Source organism: Rhipicephalus microplus, chromosome 2, assembly GCF_043290135.1.
Source record: "Rhipicephalus microplus isolate Deutch F79 chromosome 2, USDA_Rmic, whole genome shotgun sequence".
In the NCBI taxonomy this organism is placed as follows: Eukaryota; Metazoa; Arthropoda; class Arachnida; order Ixodida; family Ixodidae; genus Rhipicephalus; species Rhipicephalus microplus.
The window spans coordinates 287,117,320-287,135,721 of NC_134701.1; the positions used below are offsets into that span (position 1 = coordinate 287,117,320).

Below are 18,402 nucleotides of genomic sequence, written 5' to 3' on the forward strand. Positions count from 1 at the left end.
CGACTTCGGGTAAATGATTTTGACGCTTAGAACTACAGTCAGTGTCAGGAACAACTTCATAGTTCACGTCGTTCAAGCGTCGCGTGACGCTGTATGGGCCAAAGTATCGTCTTAGCAGTTTTTCCGACAGTCCACGTCGACGTATCGGAATCCAGACCCAGACCTTGTCGCCTGGTGTGTAGCTAATAAACTTGTGTCGGGGGTCGTACCGTTGTGCATCTTGATGCTGTTGATGACAGATGCGCACACGCGCGAGCTGTCTGGCTTCCTCGGCGCGCTGAGTGAACTCTTCGGCGTCCACATGGATGTCGTCACACTCATGCGGCAACATGTCGTCCAACGTTGTCGTGACTTCGCGACCATAGATCAGACTGAACGGCGTCATTCCAGTGGTTTCTTGTCGAGCGGTATTATAGGCAAAGGTCACGTACGGCAATATCTGATCCCAGTTTTTATGCTCTGTGTCAACGTACATGCTGATCATGTCTGTGAGGGTCCTATTGAGGCGCTCTGTCAGTCCGTTTGTCTGCGGATGGTAAGCAGTTGTTTTCCGGTGAGCTGTACCGCTGAGTCTGAGAACCGACTCCAAAAGTTCTGCGGTGAAGGCAGGTCCTCTGTCTGTGATCACTGCTGTCGGAGCGCCATGCCGAAGGACGATGTTTTCGATGAAGAACTGAGCGGCCTCTGCTGCTGTACCGCGCTGCATAGCTTTAGTCTCCGCATAACGGGAGAGGTAATCGGTGGCCACGATTATCCATCTGTTACCTGTTGTGGAAGTTGGAAAGGGGCCCAGAAAATCCATTCCAATCAGAGTGAACGGCTTCGCTGGTGCTATGACTGGATGTAAAAGACCGGCTGGCTTGCTAGGAGGTGTTTTGCGTCTTTGGCAGTCGGTGCAAGTTCGCACGTGATGGTTAACATCAGCGGGTAACTTTGGCCAGTAGTACTTGCATCGCAGTCGGCACAATGTTCGGGTGTAGCCTAGATGACCAGAAGTTGCTTCATCATGGCACGCTTCCATAATTTCTTTTCGAAGAGAGGCAGGCACGACGAGCAAGTGCGGGTTGCCGGTTGGTGAGAAGTTTCTCTTATAGAGAACATCGTTTCGCAAGCAAAAAGATGGCAGTCCTCTGGCAAATAACCGCGGCACGTCCTTACGTCGTCCTTCTAAATATTCAATGAGTGGTAACAGCTCGGGATCACTGCGCTGCTCCTGTGCAATAGTGGCCGTGTTGACGACTCCCAAGAATGTCACGTCGATGTTTTCGTCATCACGACCGACAGTCTCCACTGGCGACCGTGAGAGACAGTCGGCGTCGGTGTGTCGCTTCCCAGATTTATAGACGATGGTCATGTCGAACTCTTGAAGTCTTAGGCTCCAGCGTGCCAAACGGCCAGATGGATCTTTAAGGTTGGTGAGCCAGCACAAAGAGTGATGGTCGCTAACAACCTTGAAGGAGCGGCCGTACAAATATGGACGAAATTTGATGACCGCCCACACCACGGCGAGACACTCCTTCTCGGTAGTCGAGTAGTTCTCCTCCGTGCGAGAGAGAGTTCTGCTGGCGTAGGCTATTACTCTTTCACAGCCGTCTTGCCACTGCACCAGAACGGCACCCAGACCTACATTGCTGGCGTCAGTGTGAAGTGCTGTATGGGCTTCCTGGTCGAAGTGCGCGAGGACTGGAGGTGTTTGCAGGCGTTGTCGTAGTTCATTGAACGCCATTTGCTGTTGTTCACCCCAAAAGAAGGGGACGTCCTCACGTGTGAGTCGTGTCAATGGCGCCGCAATAGACGAAAAGTCCTCAATAAATCGCCGGTAATAGGCACACAACCCTAAAAAGCGTCTCACGGCCTTTTTGTCGCATGGTGCAGGAAATTGCGCTACGGCGTCTATTTTGGCCGGGTCAGGTCGAACACCCTCGTGACTGACAACGTGGCCTAAGAAGTTGAGTTCGTTAAAACCAAAATGACATTTTTCCGGTTTTAAAGTAAGGCCGGCCGAACGTATGGCTTGGAGGACGGTGAATAAACGGCTGAGATGTTCCTCGAATGTTGCTGAGAATACAATAACATCGTCGAGATAGACCAAGCATGTTTGCCACTTCAGGCCTGATAGTACGGTGTCCATGAGACGTTGAAAAGTGGCTGGCGCCGAGCACAACCCAAAAGGAAGCACCTTAAATTCGTAGAGGCCGTCGGGCGTCACGAAGGCCGTTTTTTCACGATCTCTCTCGTCGACTTCTATCTGCCAGTAGCCGCTTCGGAGGTCCATTGAAGAGAAATAGCGCGCATGACGCAGCCGATCGAGTGAATCGTCTATGCGGGGCAGTGGATAGACGTCTTTCTTCGTGACTTGGTTCAACTTGCGATAATCAATACAGAAGCGCAAGCTGCCGTCTTTTTTCTTGACCAAAACCACGGGGGACGCCCAAGGACTTTTCGAAGGTTGTATGACGTCATCCGCGAGCATCTTGTGTACTTGCTTCTGAATCTCCTCGCGCTCTTTCGGAGACACACGGTAGGGGTTTCGCCGAATTGGTCGCGTGTTGTCTTCAGTAATGATGCGGTGCTTGGTCAATGGTGTTTGCTGTACCTTTGACGTACGGGAAAAGCAGTCTTCGAATTGATGTATAAGTTCAAGCAGGCGCTTCCTATCAGAGGGCGGTAGCGTAGAGCAGATGTCCACCGACAAAGTTGTCGAGGCGGGGACAGCCGCGTCATCTGAATGCAAGGTAAAACAATCCCCGGCTTGGTCTACATCGTCGTAGTAGGCAATTGCGGTACCCTTCTGGATTTGACGGCGCTCGTTGCTGAAGTTTGTGAGCAGCAATTCCGCCTGTCCACCAGTAAGCGCCAGGACGCCCCTCGCGATGGAAATGCCTTGCGTGAACAAAAGAGTGACTATGTGCTCCGCTATCACATCTTTATAGAGAGGACACCCACTGGACACCGACACAAGGCAGCAGGATCTCGGTGGGAGTGTCACATCGTCGGCTATTCGCAAACGGCCGCGTGGTTCTTCACTGCTGTTGTCGGCATAAGGGTGAGCGCAAAACGTCACCATACGTTGAGGGATGTTGATAACAGCGCCATGATCTTGAAGGAAATCCATGCCCAAAATTAACTCTTTACAGCAGTCTGGCAACAGGACGAAAGTGGCCACGAAGCTAGAATCTCCGATGCGAAGTCTAGTGGTGCATTTACCCGTGGGTGTCATCAGCTGACCACCAGCACTCCTTATGTGCGGCCCTGTCCACGGTGTCTTGACCTTTCTGAGGCGGTCGGCGAGCTCTTGTCGCATGATTGAGAAGTCGGCGCCAGTGTCGACCAGTGCTGTAACGTGATGTCCGTCAATGAGAACGCTCAGATCGGCACGTACAACTTCGTCAGCATTATTATTCGTCGTCGTATTCATCGTCGTTGTCGTCATACCTTCTTGCGATGATTGGGGGAACTTTTCAGTGTGTCGACGATTGGCAACCTTGCCCCCCGAGGTCGCATCAGTTAGTTTCCCCGGCGCGGGCTAGGCGAACGGCCTCTGGTGACGTCCGCGTAGCTCTGAGGGAAGTCACGGTGACGCGCAGGTGATGGAGATCGCCAGCGACGCGGTGGGGTTGTTTGAGCAGGCGATAGTTGATCGGCATCGTGGGCACGACGGTCTTCGGAGCGGAAAGAAGCGGGACGAGAAAAGTTCCCGAACCCAGAATCGCCGTGACGGCAATAGCGGGCAATGTGACCGGGTTCTCCGCAGCGGTAGCAAATAGGTCGACGGTCGGCCATGCGCCACACGTCAGTTCGGCGAACTGGTGGTCGTCTCGTAGAATCTCGTTGCCACCAAGGTACGGCAGTGGGTTGTGGCTGGAAGGGCGTCGCCACAAATGTCGGTGGAGGACGACGGACCACATCAGCGTAGCTCACTGGATGTGGCTCAGGATTTGGCGCGGGTGGTGTAATGGCTTGCCTCAACTCCTGGCGGACGATTTCGGCAACAGATGCGACTGGCGGTTGGGCAGGGGGAACGCAGAGGGCCCGAAGTTCCTCACGCAGTATTTCTCTAATCATTTGCCGCAGGGAACTTTCGCATACGGCAGTGTTCTGAGCTGCAGCACTTACTGCCGTGTGGTTCTGCAGGCGGTCAAAGTGTCGGCGTCGTTGTTGCAGTGCGCGCTCGATGACTGTCGCCTCTCTTATGAATTCATCTACAGTTGTAGGTGGATTTCTTACGAGGCCCGCAAACACTTGTTCCTTAACACCCTGCATTAGGTGACGCACCTTCTTCGCCTCGGGCATGTCAGGGTCAGCTCGTCGAAACAGACGGATCATACCCTCTGCGTACATGGCGGCTGTTTCATTGGGTTTTTGCACGCGTGCCTCAATCACTTGCTGTGCGCGATCCCGTCGGTCCGAGTTCAAAAATGTAGCGAGGAGCTTTCGACGGAAGTCTTCCCAAGATTGGAATGAAGCCTCGCGGTTCTCATACCACGTGCGAGCGCTATCTTCCAGTGCGAAATATGCACGGCCAAGTTTGTGCTGTTCGCTCCAGTTGTTGGATACAGCGACCCGTTCGAACTGTTCGAGCCAGTCTTCGACATCCTCGTACTCTTCCCCACGGAAAACTTCAGGAACGCGAGGATGTTCAAGAGTTACCTGCGAGGGAAGAGTGGTCTGCGATGGCGGGATAACCGTGGATGTCGTAGGAGCTGCCATGCTGGAAAGAGGCGGAACAGGTGCGGACTCTGGACTTAGGCCTAGTAGGCGCCGACTGAATCGGTGCACTGGAGTCGTGACGAGGGGCTGAGTCTCTGGACTAGGTGAACGGGTCCGAGTAAGACTGTCCTGCATCAGGGTGTAGGCTCCAGCGCCTCCACCAGTGTCACGACGTCGAAACAGAGGTCTTGCGGCAGAAACTGAGACACCAGAAGCAGGTAGGTTCTTTTAATAGAACGCGCAAGAGAGTTCTTCTTTTTCGTCCATTTCATTGTACTTCATGGCACATGCACAACTGTCATTGTCTTTCTTTTTGACAAGCACGTGACAATATTAACAGGGATAATTTGCTACACTCACGCACAGCTTTTCTGAGCAATGAAGAAAAGGCTACGAAGCCAAAGTGGGGGTCTGCCACAGATGATGAGTATAAATTGCGCCCGTGTTCTCGGCGTGAAAATCATGCAAAAAAAAAATACCTTGTTTCCTACGGGTTGCTGTTTAGAAAAAGACAGTGCACACCAAATAGACACTATTCACTTTTTTTTACCTTATACGCTGTCACTTCGCATTTTTACAGGTGGGGAAACGTCGCACGTTGTAGTACACATCACAGTCGAAATGACGTCTTCGTCGTTAGGGAGATTTAGAATAGCGCACCGCGAGCCCTTGCGGTACGGTCGCTGCCACTGCGCATGCGTCGTAGCGCGAGTCGGCGTTCGCGGACCACACGCAGAAAATTGAAATTGCGTGCGGTGATGGCGGCCCGCATGTGGCGCGTAAGCGCTGGTTTCGAGGCTACAGTGTCACTGCGATCATGCGTTGCGGTTCGCAGCAGGGCAAACGTTATTATAAAGCTCATATGACGCCCGCAGCGCTTGCAAACGGTATTCTAAAGCTCCCTATTAGGTGAGCGCTCGTCGCCCTCCAGCTATGCCGACGACTCTCTGAAGAAGCTTGTGATGAACTACACTCCTAAATGGTTGTTAAGCAGGCGTCATGGCATAATTCGAAACGCGCGTCGAACCGGGCAACTTCGCAGAGGAGTAACTACATGTGAAGTAGCTTCGCCCCCGTAGCTTTCCCTTAATTGCCAAGAAAAATTGTCCCCGTGCCGCCAGAGCTGCTCTTTGCACCAAAGTTCTCTGCGTGTGTGTGGGTTGTGGCTATATTGTTGTGGTGCAACACGTTGGCTGCCTTGTCCGGGCATCTACGCCTGATCACGTAGTAAATCGAAATCTCCGCAAGCCAATGGTCGCTTCCCCTTCCAAAGAAAAGCAAACCCAGCTATCGCTCGTCAAACTGCTTTCAACAACGGCGCGATAGAAAGCTTGCCCTTCGTAGTGTTTGAAGCTGCAGTAGTTAATCCCAAAAGCACGTATTTATCGTATAAGCAGTATTTTTCGATGTGACAGGCTCTAAACACGAATGTCCCTTTTCGTCCAGCAACGCTGAGAATCGGTAGCGATGCCAGTAGCCCTTCTAGCGAGTTGTGCATGCTGTCGTTGTTCTGGTTTCGCACATGTTCCCCGTAACCACGTTTATTCTGAGCTTTTAAAGTCTCGACGCAACAGCCAAGCCAAGTCACCATGAGTACAGGTCATTTCTGAGACAAATTGTAGGTAGAAAAGCCACGTCGCTCGAAAATCTTAGCGACCTGGGAACGGCGTGCACGGTTTTATGAGCACGGAGAAAGTTGCTTAAGACGCGCTGACGAGCATGAGATCATTACGTCACGCAAAGGCAGTGCCACTTTAATGCCTACTACTACGGCAGGCCTATCATCATCATCAGCCTGACTACGTCCACTGCAGGACAAAGGCCTCTCCCATGTTCCGCCAGTTAACCCGGTCCTGTGCTCGCTGCTGCCAATTTATACCCGCAAACTTCTTAATCTCATCTGCCCACCTAACCTTCTGTCCCCCCCTAACCCGCTTGCCTTCTCTGGGAATCCTGTAAGTTACCCTTAATGACCAGCGGTTATCCTGTCTACGCGCTACATGCCCGGCCCATGTCCATTTCCTTTTTTCTTGATTCCAGCTATGATCTCCTTAACCCCCGTTTGTTCCCTAATCCACTCTTCTTCTTGTCTTCTTCTTGTCTTCTAAAGGTTACACCTACCATTTTTCCACACCTACCATTTTACCATACGGCAGTCCTATATGTATATTTTTATAGGGTAATATCTTTTACTATAAAAAAACGAACAATAGAAAATTGTTGACCGCGTATACTAATCTACAGTCACACGACAGGGTACATCGAATAGTTTTACCATCAGAGGCCACCGGCCGTTTTTCTCGATTTTCAATGAAGAAATGAGTGTAACTCTACTTCATGAGTGAAGGAGGGTTTGTTAAAGTCATAATGAGGGACAGTCATTTCATTGGTGTAGTCATATCTTTTCATGTTCTGGACAGTTGGCGGTCTCTTGACCGGAGGCTGTTACGGAAATCTTGCAGGTATTTCTGACACTTTTTTTTTTTCACAGGCCCTTTACTGTTCTTCTTGGTTATGAGTAATGTCGTCTGGAAGTAACGTCACGTCATGTAGTACGTTTTGCGAATGCCGCGGTAAATTCGCCACGCAGTGCAGGATTACAGGGGAGTTATTGTCGTGGTGTTATTCGCCGGAGCGCATTCAGTTATGCAGAGAAACGGTGAGTCGTGACGTTATGGCGCGCTTGACCACGTCGGCGCACCGAACCCACCAGAACATTCCCAATGTAAAAAGAAACTAAGCAGACGAAATGGAGAGTAACAGAGCTCTTAAACAAACTTTACTAGTCTGAAATGCGTATACGAACGTGTTGAGATGTTTGAAAAGCAATGCAAGGAATGCGTACCGACGGGGCATGCATTCGGTCGGAAACCTAATTCAAGGGCTAACGTGATTCGAGCCCATCCACGGCCTCGGAGACGCGCGTATAAAAGCGGATCTCTGGGGCCGGCATTATTTGTTGCTAAACGCATTCCGTCTTTCTCCTTTGTGTCGATAGTTGCGTGGCTTCAAAACAGCTACGTGGCTTCAAAATGGCGTTGCCGAAGAAAGGTCGGAAACAGGCGGCGCGCAGTTTGCCACCTCCAGCCAATCATTGGAGGCTAAATTGAACATGACGATAGTTATAGCGCGAGAACGGAACGACGACAAAGGGACAAGTAGGAGACGTCCCTTCTGTTCTCGCGCAATAACTATCGTCATGTCATGCCAACTAGCCCAAACCGCCACACTTCTGAATTGGGCACAGCGAGAATACTCCCGAGGATACTTGCTGAGCTGTTTTCATTTACTGCGTACAGTTGTGAGTATTCTTGAAAGGTGTCATAGTCTAAGGCTTCCCATTTTATTTTATTTATTTACTTATTTAGTCACACTGTTAACCCTCAATGAGTTGTTTAGGAGGGGACTAAGTAAAAAAAAAAGGGGGGGGGGGCGTACAATAGTGCAACATTCCGCACAAAATAACGTGCTGTACAGATGAAACGTTCGATAAGCTGAACTTAGCATACGGAAATTGTTGCACACAAAGGCATACAATATATATGAAACAGCGATAGGTACGAACACATAATTTTTTTTCTCTTTCACTTGTACACCCACTTATTTTGTATACAAGTGAAACACCATGGAAAACAATAGCTCGTGAACAGGGCAGTCACTGCGCCAGAATTTGAGTGCAATATATAGACTTTTTCCCACAAATTCGCCTAATGAAGATACTTGCACAATAGCGTCGGGGAGTCCTTTCATTCATTGATGGCCCTTGGTGGAAAAACTGAATTTAAAACAGTCGTTAAATACGGAAGGTGGAGGCATAAGCATACTACATCTATGTCTAATATAAGTGCCTCTTTGAATGTTAATGTAATCCATTGTAATGAGACTATGAATAATAAGAAAAGGAAATTTTTGTCTTTTGATTGACGTTCTAAATTCTAGGGCAGATTCGCAATTTTTTTTAAGTTCTGTGGGGAAGGAATGCCGCCGATATTTATTATCGAAAAAAAAACCTTAATGCGAGGCGTTAGGTGTTATGAGGTTTTTACTTATTTAAGACCGTTACACGGCAACAAATAATTTTGGTTGTTTTTTTTTTTATTCTCCCAGCGCCTCGTTCCATGAAGACTGTCTGTAATAAGTCCTGACGTGTTATCAGCGACGCGTCGGAAGGCAGCTTCGCCAAAGCCGCATATCGCGTTCGTGTGTGTGAGTGTGCGTGCGCGCGCTCTTTCGCAACGTTCAAGGCTGTATACACCTAGGTCAAGGCTTGATTTTCCGTTACTGGCGAGTGCGGTGGCGCCACCTCTCCTCGCTGTGGGGAAACACTGCGCTCTTGTGTCGACCTCTGAAAAGTCGGCCGCACTGGCACATTTTCGATCGCATAGTGGGATTCGTCGTCCGTGCTTGCCATTTCCTGTCGGTGCAGAACTGCTCGCACATTACTGCACACAGTTTGCCCCAAGAAATTCGATGCCAGGTGGTAACTGCAGTGCAGTACCCGCTGCGGTTTTTCCTTTGTTATGGTCGTGACTGCTGACGCGAAGGTCGTGGTACCGGATCCCTGTCGAATCGAAACTTCACCTCCCTCTATCTCCCCACATAATTTTTAGTTGTGCACACGCTAACGGACATGCATATATAACAGGCGGGTTGGGTTCGGACACTTCCCCCGAAATGAAATCTTGTCTACGCTTCTCTTAATATAACTTGTTCTTGGGCTATAGTTGGTAACTCGTCATTTTGTAAGTAATTTAGTGCAACTTGGTAATCCTTCGAAAAACAATCTGACATAGACACACACAATCACTCGAGAAACAACCCGCAAGCAAGAGCGCCGTGTCTGGGGTATGTTCTTTGTGTGGGTGCGTGAAAATGTTGCCAAATTGCGCTAAGTAATCGCAGTACGCCTCTTGACGTGTTGTCTGTATTTGCACGAAACCGGCTTTCAGTACAAGCTAAACTGCGTTCAATTTACCACCATGATATGCGGTTAATAATATTTCGATTTTCGTTTTTCTCGAAAAGGGATGCAGGGGTGTGCCGCAGAAATAATGTTGGCGGGTATCCTTCAGGCAGGTGCGGGGTCGCTCTGCGTTTGTGTAGTGCTGCGTCGGTGATGTTTCATTTTCGGGTAACTGCCTGGCATGACAACAATGCGTGCGTGTATTCGTTCTTTCGTGCAGCTTGTAGCAACGCCATCTGTTTCGAAGGCGACGGACACAGGCCGTCCACGCGTAGTGACAACCTCATGCAGGCACTGGTTGCAGTCTTTACGTGTTGATAGAGCAGCAAAGAGGAAAGCTGAAGCCGCTGGAGACATGACGGTAGTTATAGCGCGAGAACAGAACGACGACAAAGAGACAAGAAGCGCTCGTGTCCTCCTTGTCTCTTTGTCGTCGTTCTGTTCTCGCGCTATAACTATCATGTCATACCAACTAGCCCAAACTGCCACACCGCTAGAGACGTTTGCCGAAAAAGTTAGGTTAGCTGGGAGAGAGAGAGGCGCGGGGGGGGGGGCACTTTTTGAATGCTTTGAAATTGAAAACACCAACTTTTAGATGCGGAGCATCTTATACTCGCGCCTTGTAGTGCGCCGTCCGCACCGCTTCTCGAACATTCGACAGCTGACGCGCGCGCATGCGCCGTCGCGCCGTCGCCCATTCTTCCACCATCTGTGCATCCCTTCCTCCTCTACACACCGCGCGCGCTTCACTCCTCCACCATCTGTGCACCCTTCCTCCTCTACACACCGCGTTCGACATCTACAATTCTCCTGATTCTCCAGTGGACGCGCATGTGGCGTCGCGCTTCGAGAACATTCAACAGCTGACAGTGCATGCGCCGTCGTGCTGTATATATACTCAAGGTCGGCGCTCGCTCGCTCAGTTGCCGCTCGTCGGTTGGTTTGTACGGCGCGTCGACGTCCAAGGTCGCGGTGAAATGAATTCCAACGAATCCACAAACACAATGATCGACGTCCCTTCGACCAGCGCCGCCCTTTCGCATACGTGTGTACGTGTTCACTCATTTAACACCCCCTCCTACAACCACGTTAACCAATTTAGCCATCGACCCAAGTAAGTCGCAATTTAACACCCCATTTCACAACCACGTTAACCAATTAAGCCATCGACCCAAGTAAGTCGCACTTTAACACCCCGTTAACCAATTATATGGTCCGCATCCTCCTCAGTGTTCCCCCGAGGGAAGCTGCGGGCAATTTTTTCTTTTCATTTGTCCCCCGTAAAACACCCCCCTCCATACGAATTTAGTGGTTGGGGGGGGGGGGGGGGATAGGGCACTTTTCTACGGGTCTATGGGCCTCTACCGTCACCACCAACCTTCCCCCGTTGGTCGAATCCGAACACACACACACACACACACAAATATGCAAAATGAACGCCGCTGACGGCGTGGTGCTACCGCGTGTGTGTGTGTTTTCATACTAACGTTATAGCGCGCTATCGATGCAGTCCTGTATGATTGTGGCTTAGGCTGGGGTGGAAACCGTCGCAGGGCGAATGGGGTTACGTCCGTAGACGTGCGCATTGGAGAATGGGGCTGCACCGAACACTTCCCTTCACTCTTGAAGGGGAACCCCGCGCACGCTTGTGTTTACGAATTCATCGTAGTGCAAGAGAGAAGGAGCGCCAAGGGTGAGAGAACGCCTTCTCATGTATGAGAGTAGGAAGCAACAAGTCGGCCGCGTCACTTCAGCTGCGCAAGCTCCGCTGTTGAAACAAAACAGCTCAAGTTTGGAGCCCGTCCTGCTGCTTCCTACTCAATTTTTTTTCCTCAACTTTTTTTTTTTTTGTAGTGCCACAGTAAGCTAATTAGACTGGAGCTCGTGTTTTTCCATCGTGACCCGAAGCACATTGTTTTAAAGTTTTGCACTCGCCTTTGCTTTATTTTCGCTCACGTTTTGTTGCTTCGTACTTGTTTTAGAAATGATCCGTAGTCGCCACTGCGCTGCGTCATTTTTGAAATGTTTGTGTGGTTCATCCGCGAAAAAGAGCGATAGCGCGTTAACGTCACTTTGGCGCAGAAGATTTGTTGCGAAATTTTAAATTTGGACTTCATTTCATGTTCTAGTAGTCCATGACAGTAGTGTTTCGAAAGAATAGTTTTGCAGTCTAAACTTGTTTCACTTTATCGCCCCGTTAAGCTCAGTATGCTCTCTGTCGGTGATGCGGATAATAATCGTGTTGAGAAATTCCAAAATGCATGACGGCCCAAATCGCAAATTCTCTCATTGAAAAATTCCGTTAGGTAAGCTGCGGGATTCGATGCTGCGATTGAGAGATAGTAAATATTGCGGGGTATGGCACTTGTCACCGGCAGATACGCGACTGCATTTCGACCCGTGGAGGCTACGGGAATTTGGCGTGCCCGTGGAGTCTAAAAACGACTACGTGAATTTCGTGCGACATGCGCCACGCCGGAAGTTTCTAGGGCGCTACTTTCTACGTGGCTTAGTTCCATCGTAGGCGCTGTAAGTTGGGCGACTTGCTGTTAGAAGGACTTCGCAAAGTTGTAGCGAACGGTGTTGTCTAGGACGGTGGCTGATTGCCGCCTACATCGCAGACGCGCGTTGGGCGTGAGCCAAGGCGTAAGTTAATGGTGTCCGTGGTGGCGCCAGCCTTCTCCTCGAGCTGGCTGCTCCGCAGACATTAGGGTCGGGGGGGGGGGGGGGTTGAGATTGCGCCGTTGAAGTCGTGTCATCGTCGACGACGTCGCTGGTGAAGCAATCCGAGACTTTCTGGAGATGTCGCCCGAAAATCGGTGGCGGGAAGGGCCGGTGTGGTGGTCCGCACTGCTCACGTGATTACATCAGAAAGTGGTCGAAGGAACGTACATTTATGTGAAGAACAATAAAATATTACCCTCGCTCATAAACAGTGGGAATCCTACTGCAGTCGCATGCAGCATTGTCTTACTAAAATGTCAGATTGTGCTCTCGTGAGCTTTTTGCCCCCCCCCCCCCTCTTGTGGAGCTCTCAATTGACCATTTGCGGAAAAGTGAGCGCCCCCTGTCGTGTAAACAGGAAACCTTCGCTTTTGGTTGGAAAACAAAACGCTTGTTTTGTTGCTTTAGGACCAAAAACGCATGCCCGTTACTGAAACAAGAAGGTAAAGGAGAAAAACATTCTGTTGACGTTTGTATACACGGTGTAAAACAAGAATTTCTCGCGTTTCAGTCTGAGAAATAACCAAGTGAGGTGATACCTGCACTCCGCTACCTCGACGGTTCGCCAGGCTCATTACGCCTGCTCTTTTAAGAAGAACATTATGTTATACACTTGAAGTTGAACCTTGAAATGTCTGTCGATTAACTATAGGTTCAGTGAGGACGGCTTGTGCACCGTCTGTGAGGTACGGTGTTTGCGTGAAAACGGCAATGTTCGCCGTTACTACGGGTCATATTGATGGAACGCCAGGCTGATGTTTTCCAACCAAAACCAAAACGCCTGTACAGGAACGCTACCTGTGCGGTTACTGCTCATGTGCAGTGGTTTTCCCGTAAATGGTCAATTTGCGATCTCAGAACGAAACGCTTCTGTTAATTCGGGCTGCTGAAGCGCATCGTGTGTGTGTGGGGGGGGGGGGGGTCAGTGGCAAGATGGGCATTGGGCCCGCCCTATGTGTTTCATACACGACAATTTCCTGCCTCCTTTTCTGACAGTGAAGGGCAGATCACATAGTGTATGCACTTGTTAACACTCATGATCTTAAAACGGTAAATTACTAGTATTATGTGCCGCCCACGATATCTGAATTTTACACATAATGAATATCTGTGGTTCCTCATCTGTTTGTTCAGTGTGTGTGTGTGTGTGTGTGTGTGTGCGTGCGTGCGTGCGTGCAGAGTACCCTGACTTCGGCTAGAGTTTAAATATATGCGAACGCGCTCTATGATGATGTGATCCGATGCATGTTGCTGACGAGTAAGTTGCGTTATTTTTTTCTGATTGATTGGTTAAAAGGGCGCTGAGGTCAAAAAACTATTTATGTGAGAATGAAAGCTCAATGTATGAGATTTAAACGACAGTATTTTCAACAGCAGTGCCCTACTTACCGAGTAATTAAGATAAATGCACGAAACCACGTGTGCTACGATAGGACATTCTCAAAGTAATACCGATGACGTCGGGCAAACCGCCTACAATTAATCACTAGTAATCGATCTAGCTGTACTAGATAAAGAACTCTCCGTGCATCGAGAGATGCAATAAAATGCTGCTTGTTCGTTTCTGTTTGATTCTTTGAAAAAAGAAATGCTGGGCTTTACTATGGAAAATGGCACGAGTGGTTCGAAAATTCAATCTTTGTGTGGTTACAGTGGACATCCCATGCCATCTAGTGAGGTCCAGTTGAGCCAAAACACGTCTGCCATCTCGGGATCAACGGCAGGAAGTTGTTGAATGGCCGTTGTTGCTGCTGTGGCTCCCGCTGCTTTCGTTGGGCTGCTACTAGTGTTAGCGACCATGCAGTAAAACCAGGCAACTTTGTTAGTGACAACAGTGACGTGGGACGTTCCACTTGGGCGGGTAACTTGAAGTGTGCTAACCCAATGCAAACCACTAAAACATAATTTTATTTCAAAATGAGCACTTTCTTGATACAAAATAACACTGAAGTTTCTGGACTGCTATTTCGACAATGCCTTTAGTGCCTCTTTAATTAATCAAAGCTATCTAGCTTCTAAAGCAACGAAAGCAAAAACTTGGAAGGGATAAGAGCTGTAGATCAGTTTGAAGAACCTCTGATGAGACAGTTTCCAACTTTTCATCTGTTAAGTATTACCTAATATCCTAGACAAGCGCTGGGATTTTAAGCCCCCTACCCCGCCGATAAAAATAATTTTCAGACAAGAATTGCAGAGGAGGTACTTGGCAGAATTCAAGATGGCTGCAGAAGTGTAATTTTATAAGAGTACACACCTACACTGTCAGTGAAATGCTTTATTAAAGGTACATTCATTCACTGTAGTTATCCACTCTCAATGCTCAAATAAAAGCAGTGAAAATGGTGGGAGGGGAGAGGCTCTTGCTCAAGCATTGATGCATTGATGATTGGGCGGGGGGGCTTGCTTGCTTGGGTAGGCTGCTTATTTGGGATTTACAGCAGTCAAAGTATAACTTTGTATACTGCTATGGAATTGCATGACTTGAGGTATTTTTACTGTGAACCTTCTTTGCACCCTATCCCCTCTCTCTTTTTTTTTTTTTTTTTTCCTTAAAGCACAAAACAACCCCCTAGGAAATGAAATGAGGCCAGCATCTTGTTTTGTCTTTCTTGTGGTGTTGTCTCATGCTAGAACGAAAAATCACCATGTATTCGCCCCAACTAGCCTGCCAACGCATTGTTCTGAACTATATTGCAGATGCTAGTGAATTACATTACTAGTTCTTATGCACTTGTCCTTCTTTTGTGTTCTTTTTTCTTTCCGCGCCATAAGCCCGTTAAGAAATGAACCAACTCGCCCAACAAGTCACTCTGCTGGATGCTAGTTTGTGTTTTGTGGTACACGAGTTTCAACGTGGGCAACACCTCGTGAGATGGCATCACTACATCTATTTATTTATTTTTTTAGGACAGTACTGCCAATCTGAATGCCAGACTTTGGGCAGGGGTGGGCGGTATAGTGAACAGAACAATGTGCAGAAAATACAAAAAATATAAGCCGACTATACTGCTCTGAATATTTAAAAAAATGCATTGGTTTCCCAAATAAAGATCATAAATTACAGTCAGCAATCCTAACAATCATCGTGCCTTACAAAGCAATACAAGAAACGTCTGACCAGGTATTACCTTAGTACAAATGAAGTTGACAACAGTGCAAAAATTATACCTAGTCATGTTAGTATATAAGTGCGATAAATTGAACATCAGGCAATCAATTTGACTGAGATGGGTACAAAATAAAGCGTACTGTAAAAGAAATGGTAGTGCAGCTATCAGACATTCAAACCTCGACATTTAGCACTTTCATTTAGGATGGCGCCAAATGTACATAGTTATATGCTTGAACGGCGAAGCAGCACCCAATGAAAATGATGGTGGTGAATGGATGTACGATGATTACACTTAGTTCCGTACTGAAAGCATGCCTTAGAAGGCGAAATACTTATGTATACGAGGTCTCTTAGAAAAGTATCTGACCCCCCCCCCACTTTTTTTTTTTTTTTTGAGCACTTAGTGGATTTGAAATAAGAGCGCATGCAATCAAATTTTGCCAGAAACTGGGCGACAGCCAAGTGGAAACCATTCGGTAAGCCAAGACGGTTTTCCGTGATCACGCTATGAGCCACACACAGATTAGGGAGTGGTACAACCGGTTTAACGACGGCCGCACATTGGTGTAGAGCGAGCCACGCTCCAAGTTGGCCATGAACATACCAAAATGACCAGGTCATTGCCGAAGTAAACGTGGTGGTGATGCGGGACCGTCGTGTGACTATCTGGGAAATTGAAGATGAGGTGAGCAGCAGCACTTCTTTTTCACATTCCCTGATGACCCAAGATTTGATGACAAATTGATGCTTAGTGCTTTCTTCGACTCCTGCGGTGTGGTACACCACGAGTAGGCACCGTAGGCTCAAACGATCACCAACAAGCACCACAGAGAAGTCCTCCATTGCCTACATGATGCTGTGCAGCGCAAGAGATCCGAGTTGTGGTCACCAGGAAACTGGCGCATCCATCAAGACAATGCTCCTGCACATTCCTCACACTTGGTTAAGACTTTGTTGGCAAAAAGACAAACTTCAGTAGTTAAACATGCTCCTTACTCTACTTAGCTTTTGGCTGTTTCCCAAACTCAAGAGAACATTGAAAAAAAAACGTCTATTTGGGCTAGTTGGTTAAATTTCATGGTTCCTCGCCTTCCGTTAGCTTTCTTTCCAGCACTTTCGTGCTTGCGCCGAAACCGTTATTATAAAGGACATTGAAAGGAGAGCGATTTCAGACAAAGGAGGACTTTATGGCTGCTATGACAGCTGAGCTAAACTGCATTCCAAATAAGGCCTTCTCAGAATGCTTCCAAGAATGGCAGCACCGCTGCCATTTTTGGAAGTGTGTGGAGTGCCAAGGGGACTACTGGATTAGGTTTTCAACACTCCAATTATGCCAGTTTTTTTTTTTTTCTTCCACCAAAGATCTGATACATTTCTAACAAACTTCGTATCATATAGGCAGGTAGTCAAGCATTTGGTACTGTCCTAAAACCGTGGAATAAGCTGCCTGTTGACAATGTGCATGATGTTTGCCCACACGCAAACATGGCGTGGCTAGCAGACAAACTAGGTAATGACTATTTCTGACCTCGAGGCTAATACAGCTTCTGTGAGGCTATTGTATCAAGTGCGAAGACCCCTTCAAACATTGCTGGCTTTTGCGCTTCCTTTCTATGTGCAAAGATGTACATTAAAGTATTCAGTTTAACAGTAATCATCAGCTGATCAACATGTTATCAAAATAATTTTGGAGGGGAAAAAAGGTCTACACCTGCTGAGTAAACAAGAAGTAACATTTTATTGAGGATGGATCCTAATACAAGAAATGTAATAAAGTAACTTTTTGTACATATAGTAGAAAGTCTCAAAACTACTCGCAGCACATTTTTAATGTCGTTCCAAACTAAGTATTGTTTGTAGTAAAGGTGGTAAGTTAATACAGTGAAACATTGCAATGTATGTTTAAATTTCTGAAGGGGCTTACAGTTTCTAGTTTTGTAAAATATGTTAGGACACCTATTGGATAAAAACACAGCTTCATGTTGCCTTAGAAACCAGAAAATTGGTTTAACTTTTTTTGCTTGTTTGTTTCACCCGAAAAACAGCCATAAAAAGTTGACCTCTGTCTTATATGTCGGTCATTGGCATAAAAACTGTAGTAGAAGTCTGGCCGCTGTCCACAACTGGAGAGAGTGAAACCATAGGAGTGACCCTAGAGTTTCTTAACATTGGCTATAGGGGACTCTGGCACCGCGATGGTTCGGCTACCGTGTGAATGATGGGTAGCACTCGGATTTGCCTAGTTATCTAAGATGTTTGTGGCTGCTGACCTGAAAGTCGCGGGTTCGATCCCGCTCGTGGCGGTCGCATTTCGATAGGGGTGGAACGGGTGACCCCCTGGACTGTGCAATGTCAGTGTAAGAACTCCAGACCGACAAAATTTCCGGAGCCCTCCCCTACGGCATCTCTCGCAATGATTTCATGGTTTTGTCGTGTAAAACTCAGCTATTAATAATAATGTTATTATACCTATGAAACTATGGAGATATATACCTTTATATATACTTCGCATTAGTTAAATATCTGTCGCTTTTCTCTTCATGCGCAGTGCCGAGATTTCGTAAAAGCGGGTGCGGTCAAGGGTTTAACCCCTGCCGATGTTGTGGCAGCATCTGACATCACCTTCTGCTGTGTATCAAATTCTCATGCAGCCAAGGAGGTAAGCAAGTTTTTATATTCTCTTCCCTTGCAGCTTTTTCATGTGCCCTTCAACTTGCACATTCTACACATTATGCAAAAATAAACAGCAGGGGCATGGCCAGAAAAGGAGGGGTTCAAACCTACTTTATGTGTGTATTTGTACGTGCGCATATATAAATATACACAAGCAAAATTGAAAAACCTCGTATGGAAACCCCCCACCTTGACTATGGCAATGGGAAACAATGCATTT

General features: G+C 47.9%; 1 protein-coding gene across 2 annotated transcripts in view; it reads left to right on the plus strand.

Moving 5' to 3' along the window:
• Ndf (Nucleosome-destabilizing factor) overlaps nucleotides 1-18,402 on the plus strand; it is a 108,543-nt gene that overhangs the window by 72,960 nt on the left and 17,181 nt on the right. For both annotated transcript variants that reach the window (XM_037428899.2, XM_037428898.2), the window contains one exon: nucleotides 18,058-18,168. In XM_037428899.2, coding sequence (XP_037284796.2) covers nucleotides 18,058-18,168 — 111 coding nt within the window. The remainder of the gene's footprint in view (nucleotides 1-18,057; nucleotides 18,169-18,402) is intronic.